This window comes from Oryctolagus cuniculus, chromosome 3, assembly GCF_051225735.1.
Source record: "Oryctolagus cuniculus isolate XC-2025 breed Fujian yellow rabbit chromosome 3, ASM5122573v1, whole genome shotgun sequence".
NCBI classification, from domain to species: domain Eukaryota; kingdom Metazoa; phylum Chordata; class Mammalia; order Lagomorpha; family Leporidae; genus Oryctolagus; species Oryctolagus cuniculus.
The window spans coordinates 141,441,497-141,459,076 of record NC_142869.1 but is presented as its reverse complement, the minus strand read 5'-3'; the positions used below and the strand labels follow the sequence as shown (position 1 = coordinate 141,459,076).

Genomic DNA, 17,580 nt, shown 5'->3' with positions numbered 1-17,580 from the left:
CACCCACCTCTAATAGTAGCCTTTGGTGTGTTGCTTGAGTCTGAGCAAATGTATCCCAGGACACTTTCAACTGCAGCTCCAGCTTCTTCAAATGTCGAAAATCTCGCTCTTTCTCTCTTTGCTTACGAGACAGTTCGTCATGGTAGTTATGCTTGTCGATGAGGCTATTCCGCAAATTGAGATCCAAGATCCCTCTGTTCCAGGTAAGTGGAGAAAAGGAAAGTGAATTGCCATTGCATGGCCCGCATGGCCTTCGAAACTGAACGTGATAGCATTCTCAGCATGTACACACGGAAATATCCTCATGTGGGAACCAAACGTTGTCAATCATGCCCACCACCACTAGGTTTTGGAGTTGGTACCATTTAGGACAACAACCTTACAAACAGAAAGGCAACCAGAATAACAAAATGGCAGAGACAGATGCCCCCAATTCCTCTGAAATTGTACCTCACGTAGGAAGAAAACTCGCCTAGAGGATTGCACCATAGAATTGCTCCCATTAGGAATAAGTGAAGATAACCTCAGAAATACCATTCACTTGTTGGTAAACATCCCTGAATTACATAACACTCTCCAGGGATAGACTATCCCAGAGGCACATTTCAAAAACTTACAACATAAAACAGATTTTTCTCCCTTAACATTTGATCACAGAATTGAAGAAAATGATGAGTCGAGAAAGGGGAAATACTTCAAATGTTTTCTTTGATAATTTTTCATTAGGGTAAAAATCAATTTAAAATACTATAAAATGTTCATTGAATTGACAGAATACTGAGATTATTTTCTGAATCCTCAAACACAAACTGAAGTCTCAGATATCAGGTGCACATAACGACCACCGACCTCTCACTTAGTGACGTGGCTTCATTCTCTCTGGCCAGTTCCAGCATCTTGGCCAACTGGTTGTATTCTCGTTCCCGGATTTCAAGTAAGGCTCGTTTGCCTTCTACTTCCTTCATTACATCCTCCTTCTCTTCCACTACAGCGCTAATTTTGGTTTCAACTTTCTTTATGGAGTCATTTAGCTCTTTGACTTCGCATTCCAAGACAAGTTTTTTCTTTTCTGTTTCTCTGTAGAAGACAGACAGACACACATAAACACACATGTGCATGGACACACACACACACACACACACACACACACACACAATTTACCTTATTCTGAGCCCATGCTGCCTGAAACTGTTAACTTCCCAACCAGGCGGCAGAAGAGTTGGTTATAAATTCAGTGACTAGAAGTGGGTGGAGGCCACAGAGGAATGGGGCATGGAGGGTATCATCCTTAGACAGCTGCAGAGGAAAAGCAGCCCATCTTCCTCTCCTGTCAACCAACTGCTCTCACCTCTGGGAATCTACTCCCTTCCTCACTAGCTTCTCACAAGGGACCTAAATTTCTCATCTTTGGTGCCAGTGAGCTTGGATTTTAGAACTATTAGTGCCTGCTGCATTTTTCCCTCTTCTCTCTAAATTGTTTCTTCAACAATTAGTTCCTCTAAACTTTGAGAATCTCCCCCATGACCTCTGTCTCAGGCGTCAGATACAGAAATACGTGGCAAAGAAAAGAGTTACTATCACTGGGGCTTTAAGCAGCTGCTTGATTGACTTGCTTCCAAGACCATGAACTTCAAAACTGTTCACCTAATTTGTCCCCAGCTCTGTGAAAGTCAATTGGATTTCTCCATAAAGATATGATTTATGAGTTAGGAATAGAATTTGAATCCATAATTAAAACAGAAATATGTATGAATGATAATAATTTGCTGCACTTCTTTCTTTTAAAGAACTTGACATATATGACCTAGACAGGGCCCAGAGCAGACATTCCTAAAGTTACCATAGTAATGTGATATGTCTAGTGAGTAGGCAAGGAGGGGCTGAAAGTGAAAATATTGATTCATACACTTTTTTCCGTGTTGTTTTTTCTATCTCTTTCACAATTTGTACAGGAATAGTTTGATGGTGCGCCACTTCATCCTAGTAAAGAAATAGAGAGCCATGTTAAATTCAGTCTTGGAACAGAGCAAGGAAGACAAGATAATTAAACAGGAAAGAGAGAAGAACTAAAATATGTAGAATTATTTTTAAAAAGATTTATATTTATTTATTTGAATGGCAGAGTTAGAGAGTTAGAGAGTTAGAGAGAGAGAGAGAGAGAGAGAGAGAGGAGAGAGAGAGGAGAGAGAGGAGAGAGAGGAGAGAGACAGAGACAGATTGATCTTCTAGCTTCTGGTTCAACCCACAAATGACCACAATAGCCAGAGCTGGGCCAGTCTGAAGCCAGGAGCCAGGAGCTTCCTCCAGGTCTCCCATGTGGGTGCAGGGTCATCCTCCACTGCTTTCCCAGGCAGGGAGCTGCATTGGAAGCAGCTCTGTTTGTGATGCTGGTGCTGTAGGCTGTGGTTTAACGTGCTGTGCCATAGTACTGTCCCTACTATGTAGACTTCTTATGGGTATCTGCCCTAATACTGGTAAGAATGATTTCATTCAATACTCAGATGACCTTCTAAGATAGGTATATCTGCTGCCATTTTCAGGTACATGTAACCAGGCATAAAAATACCACATGGGTTCTAGAAGGTCTCGCTGGGGTTGGGCTGGGGACATGCATATGCTGGAGGCTGGGCACCTGGCTGCAGTGTGCTGGAGTGGGACGTGGTTCTGTCCTAGTCCATGTCCAAGGTCTGTGAGGCTGGAACTTGTAAAGTTTGGGGAATCTTCTTTAAGAAAAAGAGCAAGATATTACAGATGGAAAATTAGGTTCAGGGTCCCAGACAAGGCTCCTACAATGGAGAGGCTGAAGCTTCACTGGACATCTGGTATACCTATCTCTGTTCTGTTCCTATAGCTGGGCACAGCTTGGCCAACTGCATTAATACTCTCAAGGAAAGAGGTCAAAGGGTGTCATAACAATCCCCTAAACCAATGCATCTAGCTGTGTTTCTTTAAAAAGAACACTATAAATTATTTAAATGTTTTGAGAATTACTATACACTTTCTAAAATAAAATGAATTTGTAATTTATTATCTCCTAAAACATAAGCACAGGCCTATCATCCCTTTTATGGTGAGAAGTATTAGAATAGAATCAAAGAGAAGGCAGCACAAATATACACAAGAGCTTAGGACAGCTGATTGCTCTTGGTAGAATAATCATGAAGCAGCAGGTTAAGCCTCTCCTTGGGATGCCTGCATCCCAGATGTGAGTGCTGATTCAAACCTCAGCTCTTCTACTTCCAATTCAGCTTCCTGCTAATGCACCCAGGAGGGCAGAGGTTCTTGGATAAAGTACTTGGGACCCTACCATCTGTGTGGAAAACCCAGATGGTGTCCCAGGCTCCTGGCTTTGGCCTGGTCCAGCCCTGGCTGTTGCAGACTGAACTTGCAGATTAAAGAGCTTGCTCTGTCTCTTCCTTCCTCCCGCCCTGTCACTCTACTTTTCAAATAAATAGATACGCCCCTCCCCTTTTTGATAAAAGCAAGTGTGTCTGTGACAATCACTTCTAATACTGAAAAATGCTTGGTACAGGCTAGAGAGGCCTCTCTTCCAGGGTCGAGGTGTCAGAATTAGAGTGATACTACCTTTAAGTCTTTTGCAAGCTTGCAGAGAGTGATAGGTTCAGCCATAATGCAGATCCCCGCAGTTTGTGTGACAATATCCCTTAGTCAGACCTACATAGCTCGTCTTGATCCCATCACGCTGACTCTCAGGCAGGCACCATGTATAAGCGTCTATGAACTGCAAGCAGCATACCTTCAGGACAACCTGATACTCCAGCAATTCCTCCAGCTCCTTCTGCTCCTTCAGTAACTGCTTTTGCTTAGATGCCAAATCTTCCCGTAAATTTTTAATCTCCAACTTCTTCTGCATTATTTCCTTACGTAATTCCTCAGTGCTCTCTTTCAATATTCTCATCTTCTTCTCCATTTCCTTTAAAAGGACAGTGATTGGGTGACTAGTCTTAGCAAGCATTTATCTACCTAAAAACTGGATAGGAAATCATTTCACCATTTTGATTATGTTTGTCTTGGTGTTTGAATGATTCTCACCATGTTATTACCACTTGGGGAGATCCAAGATGGCAGAATAGGGAGGGAGCTTACTGCTCTAGGCTAGGGGAAGTTAGTTTGAAAAAGGGGAGAGTTCAGTCTCAGCGAAGAGTTAGGGAGAAAATGGCAGGGGAAATTCCATGTAAGTCAGAGGGACACTGTGGATGTATGTGGAGGGTGTGGATGCACACAACTCAGGACCCAGCAGCCAAGAGCCTCAGCATCAGTTTTGGAGAGTAAGGTGAAACCAGACTGCAGCAGTTCATGATCTAGCAATTAAGCTGTGGGAAGAGTCTGGCACGAGCCCAGCTTGGAGCCCTGTAGGGGACAGTGTACCTGCCAGCCTAGATGAGAAAAAAAGGAGGCACATTTCTCTCCACCCAATCACCCCTGCACCAGCCTTTGGTAACATGCTGAGGGCGGGAGCTATTTTGGACATATGTAACAGCTGCACCAGCTCTTGTCTGTGCACCCAGCAACCAGCCAAGTGGAGGTGCCCAAGATTGGCTGGAATTGACAGGAAGCTGGGTGCTTGTGTCCATGGGAGGCTTGTGTGCTGGGACTTTGAAAACATTATGGCTAAATGGTGGGGGGAGCAGGGTGTGGCTGGGACTTTGGGCAGTCACTGTGGGCAACTCCACACACTTGGGGATCCCTGATTCCCTGGCGGGGGTATTGCTGCAGGATTCATGCTTACACTGAGGCCCGTACAGATCCTTTGTGTGGTTCTTGTGGTAGCATGGATGAATATTGTACCCACTGGGGCTAGTGCCCAGTGCCCAGGCACTGGTCTTTTTTGAGGAGAGGAGGTGGGCATGAGACTATGCCAACAGAGCAGAAAAATCATCCCTTATGATAAAAAAAAAAGGATTTACCAAGCTCAACCTGGTGTCACCTTGGACACTCCCTTTACCCTGGAGCACTAAACAGACATCACTGGCTACATGCAGAACATGCCTCTGGGTATTCATTAAAAATGTGTACATTCCACTAAGCCACAGAGGCATGGTTCAAAGATAAAAGCCATCATAGGGAATAAAGAAACAAAAGAGAAACCAACAAGTTTATCCACAAATGCCTAATAATAAATGCAACAATTTAAGAAACAAGGATAAGGAAGACAACATGACACCCCCAGAAGAATATAATACTTCAATAGCATAATGTGAAGATGAAGACACTGAAGAAATGTCAGAAATATAATTCAAAAAATTGATCCCAGGATTACTTCGAAGTAATCAGAAGCAAATACATAAACTGATGAAATCCATACATGACATGAAAGAAAATTTCTCCCATGAAATTGAGATCTTAAAGAGAAATCAGGGACTGGTGCTGCAGTATAGTGGGTAAAGTCACTGCCTGCAGTGCTGGCATCCCATATGGGCACTGGTTCAGGTCCCAGATGCTCCACTTCCAATCCAGCTATTTGCAATGGTCCGGGAAATCAGTGGAAGATGGCCTAAGTCCTTGGGCTCCTGAACCCGTGTGGGAGACCTGGAAGAAGCTCCTGGCTCCTGGCTTCAGATTGGCACAGCTCCGACCATTGCGGCCAATTGGGGAGTGAACCAGTGGATGGAAGACCTCTCTCTCTCTCTCTTTCTCTCTCTCTCTCTCTCCCTTTCCTCTCTCTCTGTGTAACTCAAACTTTCAAATAAATAAATAAATCTTTAAACCAAAAAAAAAGAGAAGTCAAAAAGAAATATTGGAAATGAACAATTCAATAGAACAAATAGAAAATATGGTGGAAAGCCTTAACAATGGAATTGGTGAAGCAGAAGAAAGAATATCAAGTTAGAAGACAATTCTCTGGAAATTTTCAGTCAGAAAAAAAAAACAAAAAAAAAAAAAAACAAAAAAAAAAAAGGAGAAGAAATTAGAAAACTAAAAAACAGTGTTGGAAATCTATGGGATACTATCAAATGACTCAAAATACAGGTTGTAGGAGTTCTTGAAGGTGTGGAAAGACAGAATATATTAGAAGGCATTCTTAGTGAAATAATTAAAGAAAACTTCCCTAATTTGGAGAAAGAAAGGGACATCCAAGTATAGGAAGCATATAGAACTCCTAATAGACATGACCAGAAAAGATATTTACCACACCATATTGTAGTCAAACTCTCCACAGTAAAATGTAAAGAAAAGGGGCGGAGCCAAGATGGCGGAATAGTGAGGGCACACACTGATAGTCTGGGAAAAGATAGTTTAATTAAAGTGGAGTTACTGTAGTTTCAGGGAAAGGCTCGGGAAAAAAATTGCAGAGGAAATTCTTTGGGATCTAGTGGATGTGACACGGAGGACCTATGGGGAGAGCAAGGATGCCCATGGCTCGGGATCCCAGTTGCAGAGTCTACGCACCAGCGCTGGAAGGGGAGGTGAGGTCAGTAGCTCGAGACATTGGCAAGGAAACAGCAGAAAGAGACTAGAGGGAATGAGGCTTGAAGCCCCGCTGGGGAAAGGTTAACTAGAGGAGAGAAAATAAATAATAAATAAATAAATAAATAAATAAATAAAAGGGACTGGCACGGACATGAGCCTCTCTCCACTCAGCTTACAAAGGCAAGCAAGACAAAGAGCTGGCACCATTTTGGACATACGTAAAGTGGCACCTGCCATCAACCGAGCAGAAAAATCTGACTCTGGTGGGGAAAAATAACTGGAGGTTAGGACCTAGTGAAGGTGTGGAGCTAATGAACTGAGACTGTGAGACTGTGAAAATCTGAGGGTGTGGGAGAGAACTCATGGAATACACAAACTCGGTAAGCTTGGCAACCCGGTGTGAGACTACAGGAGAATTTGAGATCAAACGGAGGACTGCATAAAGCCTTTGTGTGGTCCTTGGGGCAGAGCAGACAAATATTATACCCACAGGGGCCAGATTTCATACATTCATACAGGGGCCAAATTTTATACATTGACTACCCTCAATTCTGCTAAGCTGTGCGGAATTACTTTCCTTCTGAGTTAAAAAAAAAAAGAAAGAAAGAAAGAGAGAGCGAGAGAGAGAACAACATGGGTGAGTCACCTTTGGCACACCCTTAACCCTGAAGAATCAAACAGAGCTCTCTGGCCACACCCATCACATGCCTCTAAGGATCCATCAAAAGTAGACAGTCCACTTAATCTAGAGTCATAGTATAATGAGAAAAAACACCACAGCGAAGAAACCGAAGAATATCTCCACCATGCCAAGCAACAAACGCAGAAACCGAGGAAACAAGAACAAGGAAGACATTATGACACCCCTAAATGAACAAGACACCCCAATTCAAGATTATGAAGTTGATGAGATAGAAGAAATGCAAGAAATGGATCTCAAAAATTGATAAGAACATTAATAAGTTCTCAAAAACAAATTCTTGAACTACAGAAATCATTACTGGACAGGATAGAAAATCTCTCTAGAGAAAAAGAAATATTAAAGAGGAATCAAAATGAAATGAAGCAACTAGTAGAATATGAAATGGTGATAGTGAAGAGAAATCACAATGAAATGAAGAATTCAATAGATCAAATGACAAACACATTAGAGAGCCTTAAAAACAGAATGAGTGAAGCAGAAGAGAGAATATCGGACTTAGAAGACATAGAAAACATAAATAGATCCATAACTGAGACAGAAATTGAAACAGTAATAAAGGCCCTCCCAACAAAGAAAAGCCCAGGACCAGATGGATTCACTGCTGAATTCTACCAGACATTTAAAGAACTAACTTCAATTCTTCTCAAACTATTCAGAACAATTGAAAAAGAGGGAATCCTCCCAATTTCTTACTATGAAGCCAGCATCACCTTAAACCCTAAGCCGGAGAAAGATGCAGCATTGAAAGAAAATTACAAACCAATATCCCTGATGAACATAGATGCAAAAATCCTCAATAAAATTCTGGCCAATAGAATGCAACAACACATCAGAAAGATCATCCACCCAGACCAAATGGGATTTATTCCTGGTATGTAGGGATGGTTCAATGTGCGCAAAACAATCAATGTGATACACCACATTAACAGACTGCAAAAGAAAAACCATATGATTATCTCAATAGATGCAGAGAAAGCATTTGATAAAATACAACACCCTTTCATGATGAAAACTCGAAGCAAACTGGGTATGCAAAGAACATTCCTCAATACAATCAAAGCAATTTATGAAAAACCCACGGCCAGCATCCTATTGAATGGGGAAAAGTTGAAGCATTTCCACTGAGGTCTGGTACCAGACAGGGATGCCCACTCTCACCACTGCTATTCAATATAGTTCTGGAAGTTTTAGCCAGAGCCATCAGGCAAGAAAAAGAAATTAAAGGGATACAAGTTGAGAAGGAAGAAGTCAAACTATCCCTCTTTGCAGACGATATGATTCTTTATTTAGGGGATCCAAAGAACTCTACTAAGAGACTATTGGAATTCATAGAAGAGTTTAGCAAAGTAGCAGGATATAAAATCAATGGACAAAAATCAACAGCCTTTGTATACACAGGCAATGCCACAGCTGAGAAAGAACTTCTAAGATCAATCCCATTCACAATAGCTACAAAAACAATCAAATACCTTGGAATAAACTTAACCAAGGATGTTAAAGATCTCTATGATGAGAATTACAAAATCTTAAAGAAAGAAATAGAAGAGGATACCAAGAAATGGAAAAATCTTCCATGCTCATGGATTGGAAGAATCAATATCATCAAAATGTCCATTCTCCCAAAAGAAATTTATAGATTCAATGTGATCTCAATCAAAATACCAAAGACATTCTCCTCAGATCTGGAAAAAATGATGCTGAAATTCATATGGAGACACAGAAGACCTTGAATAGCTAAAGCAATCTTGTACGACAAAAACAAAGCTGGAGGCATCACAATACCAGATTTCAGGACATACTACAGGGCAGTTGTTATCAAAACAGCATGGTACTGGTACAGAAACAGATGGATAGACCAATGGAACAGAATAGAAACACCAGAAATCAACCCAAACATCTACAGCCAACTTACATTTGATCAAGGATCTAAAACCAATTTCTGGAGCATGACGGTCTGTTCAATAAATGGTGCTGGGGAAACTGGATTTCCATGTGCAGCAGTGTGAAGCAAGATCCCTACCTTAAAGGTTACATGAAAATCCACTAAACATGGATTAAAGACCTAAATCTATGATCCGACACCATCAAATTATTAGAGAACATTGAAGAAACCCTGCAAGATATTGGCACAGGCAAAGACTTCGTGGAAAAGAACCCGGTGGCACAGGCAGTCAAACCAAAATTAACATTTGGGATTACATCAGATTGAGAAGTTTCTGTACTGCAAAATAAAGTCAGGAAAGTGAAGAGGCAACCGACAGAATGGGAAAAATATTTGCAAACTATTTAACAGATAAGGATTAATAACCAGAATCTACAAGGAGATCAAGAAACTCCACAACAACAAAACAAACAACTCTCTTAAGAGATGGGCCAAGGACCTCAATAGACATTTTTCAAAAGAGGAAATCCAAATGGCCAACAGACACATGAAAAAATGTTCAAGATCACTAGCAATCAGGGAAATGCAAATCAAAACCACAATGAGGTTTCACCTCACCCCAGTTAGAATGGCTCACATTCAGAAATCTACCAACAACAGATGCTGGCAAGGATGTAGGGAAAAAGGGACACTAACCCACTGTTGGTGGGAATGCAAACTGGTCAAGCCACTATGGAAGTCAGTCTGGATTCCTCAGAAACCTGAATAGAACCCTACCATACAACCCAGCCATCCTGCTCCTTGGAATTTACCAAAGGAAATTAAATTGTCAAATAAAAAAGCTGTCTGCACATTAATGTTTATTGCAGCTCAATTCACAATAGCTAAGACCTGGAACCAACCTAAATGCCCATCAACAGTAGACTGGATAAAGAAATTATGGGATATGTGCTCTACAGAATACTATACAGCAGTCAAAAACAATGAAATCCGGTCATTTGCAACAAAATGGAGGAATCTGGAAAACATCAGCTGAGTGAAATAAGCCAGTCCCAAAGGGACAGATATCATATGTTCTCCTTTATCAGTGACAACTAACCGAAAACCAAAGGGGAAACCTGTTGAAGTGAAATGGACACTATGAGAAACGGTGACTTGATCAGCCCTTGCCCTGACTGTTGATGAACAACTTAATACTTTATCCCTTTTAGTATTTTTTTGTTCTACTTAATACTATTGGTTGAACTCTGTAATTAATACACAATTATTCTTAAGTGTTGAAACTTAACTGAAAAGTGATCCCTGTTAAATGTAAGAGTGGGAATAAGAGAGGAAAGAGATGTACAATTTGGGACATGCTCAAGCTGAATTGCCGCAAATGGTAGAGTTGGAAACATGCCAGGGGATTCCAATTCAATCCCATCAAGGTGGCATGTACCAATGCCATCTCACTAGTCCAAGTGATCAATTTCTGTTCACAATTGATCATGATAGGACTAAGAGTCAAAGGGATCACATAAGCAAGACTAGTGTTTGCCATCATACTAACTGATAGAATAGTCATCATACTAACTGATAGAATAAAAAAGGGAGAGAATTATCCAACATGGGAAGCGGGATACACAGCAGACTCATAGAATGGCAGATGTCCTAAACAGCACTCTGGCCTCAGAATCAGCCCTTAAGGCATTTGGATCCGGCTGAAAAGCCCATGAGAGTATTTCAGGCATGGAAAGCTAAGACACTGTGGCAAAAAAATAATAATAAAATGAAATGACCTAATTGAAAGATGTCTGTGAGTGAGATCCCAGTGGAAAGAACAGGTAATCAAAAAAAGAGGTACTTTTCTCGGAAGGGAGGAGAGAACTTCCACTTTGACCATGGCCTTGTCTAAATATGATCAGAGTTGGCAAACTCAAAAGGCCTCCATAGCCTTGACAACTCATGACAAGAACCTAGGGTGATTACTGATGCCGTAAACAAGAGTGTCAATTTGTTAAGTCAACAACAGGAATACTGTGCACTTACTCCTCATGTAGGATCTCTGTCCTTAATGTGCTGTACATTGAGATTTAATGCTATAACTAGTACTCAAACAGTATTTTTCACTTTGTGTTTCTGTGTGGGTGCAAACTGTTGAAAGCTTTACTTAATATATGCTAAATTTATCTTCTGTATATAAGAGAAATGAAAATGAATCTTGATGTGAATGGAATGGGAGAGGGAGCAGGTGGAGGGAAGTTATGGGGGGGGGAGCCATTGTAATCCATAAGCTGTACTTTGGAAATTTATATTCAGTAAGTAAAAGTTAAAAAAATTACAAAATTAAAAAAAATACAAAATTAAAATAATGTAAAGAAAACATTCTAAAATGTACATGAGAGAAATGCCAGATTATATAAGAGGATCTCCAATTAGACTTACAATGGACTTCTCATCAGAAACTCTACAGGCTAGGAGAGAATGGAAAGATATATTCCAAGTCTTAACAGAAAAAAAAACTGTCAACCCAGAATACTGTAACCTGAAAAACTCTCATTTGTAAATATAGGTGGAATAAAGACCTTCCATAACAAATATAATTTGAAAGAATTTGTCACCACCCATCTAACTTTACAAAAGATGCTTAAGTATGTGCTACACACAGAAACACAAAAAGATAGCCATCATTATGAAAGAATGTGAAGGCAGAAAACCACCCAGTAAAACTACAAAAGAAATTAAAGTAAATAATAGGAATATTTATGGAAAAATGGCAGGGGCAATTGTTACTTACAATAGTTACCTTGAATGTAAATGGCCCCAAATCTCCAGTTGAAAGATACAGGCTGGCAGAATGGATTAAAAAACAAAACCCATTATTTGCTGCTTACAAGAAACACATCTCACCAGCAAAGATAGATGCAGACTGAAAGTGAAAGGATTAAAAAATATATTCCATACTAACAGAAACCAAAGAGTTGGTGTATCCATCCCAATATCAGAAAAAATAGACTTTAACACAAAAGCTGTTAAAAGAGGCAAAGAAGGGAACTATATAATGAGTAAGGAGTATTTCCACTGGCAACACACAGACACATAGCAGCTCATAGCAGAGGGAAATTTTGCCACAAGCACTAAGACACATGTTAAAGATAAAAGGAATTGGAAATGCTGAAAAACAAGGGGAAATTTTTTTTAATTAGTTTATAGTTTTATTTATTTTTTTAACTATTATTTGATGAATATAAATTTCCAAAGTACAGAATATGGATTACAATGGCTTCCCCCCCATAACGTCCCTCCAACCCGCAACCCTCCCCTTTCCCACTCCCTCTCCCCTTCCATTCACATCAAGATTCATTTTCGATTCTCTTATATACAGAAGATCAGTTTAGCATACATTAAGTAAAGATTTCAATAGTTTGCTCCCACACAGAAACATAAAGTGAAAAATACTGTTTGAGTACTAGTTATAGCATTAAATCTCAATGTACAGCACATTAAGGACAGAGGTGCTACATGAGGAGTAAGTGCATAGTGACTCCTGTTGTTGACTTAACAAATTGACACTCTTGTTTATGGCATCAGTAATCACCCTAGGTTCTTGTCATGAGCTGCCAAGGCTATGGAAGCCCCCTGAGTTCACTGACTCTGATCATATTTAGACAAGGCCATGGTCAAAGTGGAAGTTCTCTCCTCCCTTCAGAGAAAGGTACCTCCTTCTTTGATGACCTATTCTTTCCACTGGGATCTCACTCGTGGAGATCTTTCATTTAGTTTTTTTTCCCCCCAGAGTGTCTTGGCTTTCCATGCCTGAAATACTCTCATGGGCATTTCAGCCGAATCAAGGGGAAAATTTTTAATAAGACTAAGGAAGATAGTATTAGCCCCAGAGTGGAACATTACCTCAGCTCTTCAATAATAGAAGCAGAAGAAGAAGGGATTGAGGATATGCCAGAAACAGAATTCAGAAAATTAATTGACAGATTACTTAGAAGCAATCAAAAACACATTCATGACCTAAATGAAAAGTGCTCCCAAGAAATTGAGATATTGAAGAGAAATCAGAATGAAATTCTAGATACGAAGAACTCAATAGAGCAAATAAAAATACAGTGGATAGTCTGAAAAATAGAATAAATGAGACAGAAAACAAATATCGAAGTAGAAGACAAATTTCTGGAAATAACACAGTCAGACCTAACACAAGAAGAAATCAGGAAATTGAAAAACATGGCTGAAGATCTGCAAGATTCTATCAAACAATCCAACCTACGGGTCCTAGGAATTCCAGAAGGCATCGAAACAGAGAAAGGATTAGAAGACCTTCTTAATGAAATAATAGCAGAGAACTTCCCCGTTCTGGAGAAAGAAAGAGACGCCCAAGTTCAGGAAGTACACAGAACTCCCAATAGACATGACCAGAAAAGATCCTCGCCTCAGCACATAGTGGCAATGCTCTCCTCAGTAACACATAAAGAAAAGATCTTAAAATGTGCCCGAGAGAAATGCCAGATAACATTCAGAGGAAACTCAAACTCACCCCAGACTTTCTCATCACAAACCCTACAAGCAAGGAGAGAATGGTGAGACATACTCCAAGGTCTAAGAGGAAAAAATTGTCAACCCAGATTACTGTACCCTGAAAAACTCTCATTTATGAATTAAGGAGAAATAAGGATTTTCCACAGAAAACAGAAATTAAAAGAATTTATAAGTACACGCCCAGCCCTAGGAAACGTGCTTAAACACATGCTACACAAAAACACAGAAACAGGAACATCACTGGAAAAGTAGATAATTACCTAGCAAAAGAACAAATGAAATGCAAAGTGCATAAACAGAACTATTTACAGAAACATGGCAGGGCAAAGTCGTTACTTAACAATATTAACACTGAATGTAAATGGTCTCAACTCCTGAGTTAAGACACAGACTGGCTGAATGGATTAAAAAACAAAACACATCTCACCAATAAAGATGCTTGTAGACTAAAAGTGAAAGGTTAGAAAAAGATAATCCATGCTAACAGAAACCAAAAAAAGAGTTGGTGTGACAAAATAGACTTTAATACAAAAACCATCAAGTGAGACAAAGAAGTACACTATATAATGATCAAAGGATCAATTCAACAGGAAGATGTGACCATTATAAATGTATATGCACCCAACCACAGGGCACCTGGCTCTTTAAAAGAAATGTTAAAGGATTTAAATGGAGATATAGATCCAAATACAATAGTGATGGGGGACTTCAATACTCCACGTCTCAGCAATGGACAGATCAATGAAACAGAAAATCAGTAAGGAAACAACAGAGTTAATTGACACCATAGACCAAATAGACCTAGTAGATATCTACAGAACTTTCCACTTACAGCCAAAGAGTACACATATTTCTCTCCAGTACATGGAACTTTTTCTAGGATTGACCACGTGCTAGGCCATAAAGCAAGTCTCAGCAAATTCAAAAAAATCAAAGTCATTCGATGCATCTTCTTGGACCACAGTGCAATGAAGCTGGAAATCAACAACTCAAGAATCCCTACATCATATGCAAACACATGGAGAATGAACAACATGTTATTGAATGAACAGTGGATCATAGAAGAAATCAAAAGAGAAATCAAAAAATTTCTGGAAATAAAAAAAGATGACAATACAACATACCAAAATTTGTGGGATACAGCAAAAGCACTGTTAAGAGGAAAGTTTATAGCAATTGGTGCCTACATCAAGAAACTGGAAAGCTACCAAATAAATGATCTATGCACCTCAAGGACTTAGAAAAAACAATAGCAATTAAACCCAAAACCAGTAGAAGGAGAGAAATAATTAAAATTCAGAAGAAATCAACAAAATTGAAACAAAAAAAAAAACAATACAAAGATCAGCAAAATGAAGAGCTGTTTTTTTTTTTTAAATAAAATTGATACACCATTGGCCCAACTAACCAAAAAAAGGAGAAGGAAGCCCCAGATTAATAAAATTAGAGATGAAAAAAGAAATGTAACAACAAACACCACAGAAATAAAAAAAATCATCAGAAATTACTACAAAGAGCTGTATGCCAACAAACCAGGAAACTAGAAGAAATGGATAGATTGCTGGACACACACAATCTACCTAAACTGAGCCATGAAGTCACAGAAAACCTAAACAGACCCATAACCAGGACAGAAATTGAGTCAGTAATAAAGGCCCTCCCAACAAAGAAAAGCCCAGGACTGAATGGCTTCACTGATGAATTCTACCAAACATTTAAAGAAGAACTAACACCAATCCTTCTCAAGCTATTTAAAACTATTGAAAGGAAGGGAATCCTCCCAAATCCCTTCTATGAAGCCAGTATTACCTTAATCCCTAAATCTGGAAAAGATGCAACAGAGAAAGAAAACTATAGACCAATTTCCCTGATGAACAGACAAAAATCCTCAACAAAATTCTGGACAATAGAATTCAACAACACATCAGGAAGATCATTCACCCAGACCAAGTGGTATTTATCCCTAATATGCAGGGGTGGTTCAACATGCACAAATCAATCAATGTGATATATCACATTAACAAATCGAAGAACAAAAACCATATGATTATCTCAATAGATGCAGAGAAAGCATTTGATAAAATACAACAGCCTTTCATGATGAAAACTCTAAGCAATTTCAGTCTAGAAGGAACATTCCTCAAAATAATTAAGGCAATTTATGACAAACCCATGGCCAGCATCCTATTGAATGGGGAAAAACTAGAAGCATTCCCACTGAGATCTGGAACCAGACAAGGATGCCCACTCTATCCATTGCTATTCAATATAGTCCTGGAAATTTTAGCCAGAGCCATCAGGCAAGAAAAAGAAATCAAAGGGATTGACATCAGTAAAGATGAAGTCAGACTATCCTTATTTGTAGAGGATATAATTATATATAGAGGGAGAACCAATAGACTCCACTAGGAGACTACTGAACTCATAAAAGAGTTTGGTAAAATAGCAGGATATAAAACAACACACAAAAAACAACAGCCTTTGTAAACACAGACAAGGCCATGCCTGAGAAAGAACTTCTAAGATCAATCCCATTCACAATAGCTACAAAAAATTAAATACCTTGGAATAAATTTAACCAAGGAGGTCAAAGATCTCTACAACAAGAATTACAAAACTCTAAAGAAAGAAATTGAAGAAGACATAAAAAAAGTGGGAAAAACTTTCATGTCCATGGATCAGAAGAATCAATTCCATCAAAATGTCCATCCTCCCAAAAATAATTTACAGATTCAAAGCAATACCATTCAGAATACCAAAGGCATTCTTATATCTAGAAAAAATTATGCTGAAATTCATTTGGAAATACAAGAGGCCTCAGATAGCTAAAGCAAACTTATACAACAAAAATAAAGCCAGAAGCATAAAAATACCAGATTTCAAGATATACTACAAAGCACTTATTATCAAAACAGCCTGGTACTGGTACAAAACAGATGGATAGACCAATGGAACAGAATAGAAACGCCAAAAATCAATCTAAGCATCTACAACCAACCTATATTTGACCAATGAGCTAAACTCAATCCCTGTAGCAAGAACAGTCTCTTCAACAAAAATTGTGCTGGGAAAACTGGATTTCCACATACAGAAATATGAAGCAAGACCCCTACCTTACACCTTACACAAAAATCCATTCAAAATGGATTAAAGAACTAAATCTACAACCCAATACCATTAATTACTAGAGAGCATTGGGGAAACCCTGCAAGACATTGGCCTAGGCACAGAGTTCCTGGAAAAGACCCCTGAGGCAGAGGCAGTAAAATTAAGATTTATAAGTGGGATTACATCAAATTTAGATGCTTTTATACAGCAAAAGAAACAGTCAGGAAAGTAAAGAGACAACCAACAGAATGGGAGAAATTATTTTCAAACCATGCAACTGATATAGGATTAATAACCAGAGTATAGCTGGCACTGTGGCTCACTTGGCTAATCCTCCGCCTGTGGTGCCAGCACTCCAGGTTCTAGTCCTGGTTGCTCCTCTTCCAGTCCAGCTCTCTGCTGTGGCCCGGGAGGGTAGTGGAGGATGGCCCAAATGTTTGGGTTCCTGCACCCTCATGGGAGACCAGGAGGAAGCACCTGGCTCCTGGCTTTGGATCGGCGAGCAGCGCCAGCTGTGGTGGCCATTAGGGGAGTGAATCAACAGAAGGAAGACCTTTCTCTCTGTCTCTCCCACTGTCTATAACTCTCTCTCTGTCTCTCTCTCTCTCATTGTCTAACTCTGCCTGTCAAAAAAAAAATAACCAACCAGAGTATATAAAGTAATCAATAAACTCAACAATAACAAAGCAAACAAACTAGTTAAGAGATGGGCAAAGGACTTAAATAGACATTTCTCAAAAAAGGAAATCCAAATGGCCTACAGACACATGAAAAAATGCTCAGGATCACTAGTCATCAGGGATATGCAAATCAAAACCACAATGAGGTTTTACCTCACCCCAGTTAGAATGGTTTTCATACAGAAATCAACAAACAACAAATGCTGGTGAAAATGTGGGGAAATAGGTACCTTAGTCCACTGTTGGTG

At 39.5% G+C, this 17,580-nt stretch overlaps 1 protein-coding gene across 1 annotated transcript in view; it reads right to left on the bottom strand.

Annotated features, from left to right (window-relative positions):
• Positions 1-17,580, bottom strand: part of CCDC146 (coiled-coil domain containing 146) — a 205,739-nt gene that overhangs the window by 41,812 nt on the left and 146,347 nt on the right. Inside the window, exons 6-9 of the mRNA XM_002712021.6 lie at positions 3,758-3,934; positions 1,907-1,980; positions 850-1,077; positions 8-194 (exon numbers count right to left, since the gene is read on the bottom strand). Coding sequence (XP_002712067.3) covers positions 8-194; positions 850-1,077; positions 1,907-1,980; positions 3,758-3,934 — 666 coding nt within the window. The remainder of the gene's footprint in view (positions 1-7; positions 195-849; positions 1,078-1,906; positions 1,981-3,757; positions 3,935-17,580) is intronic.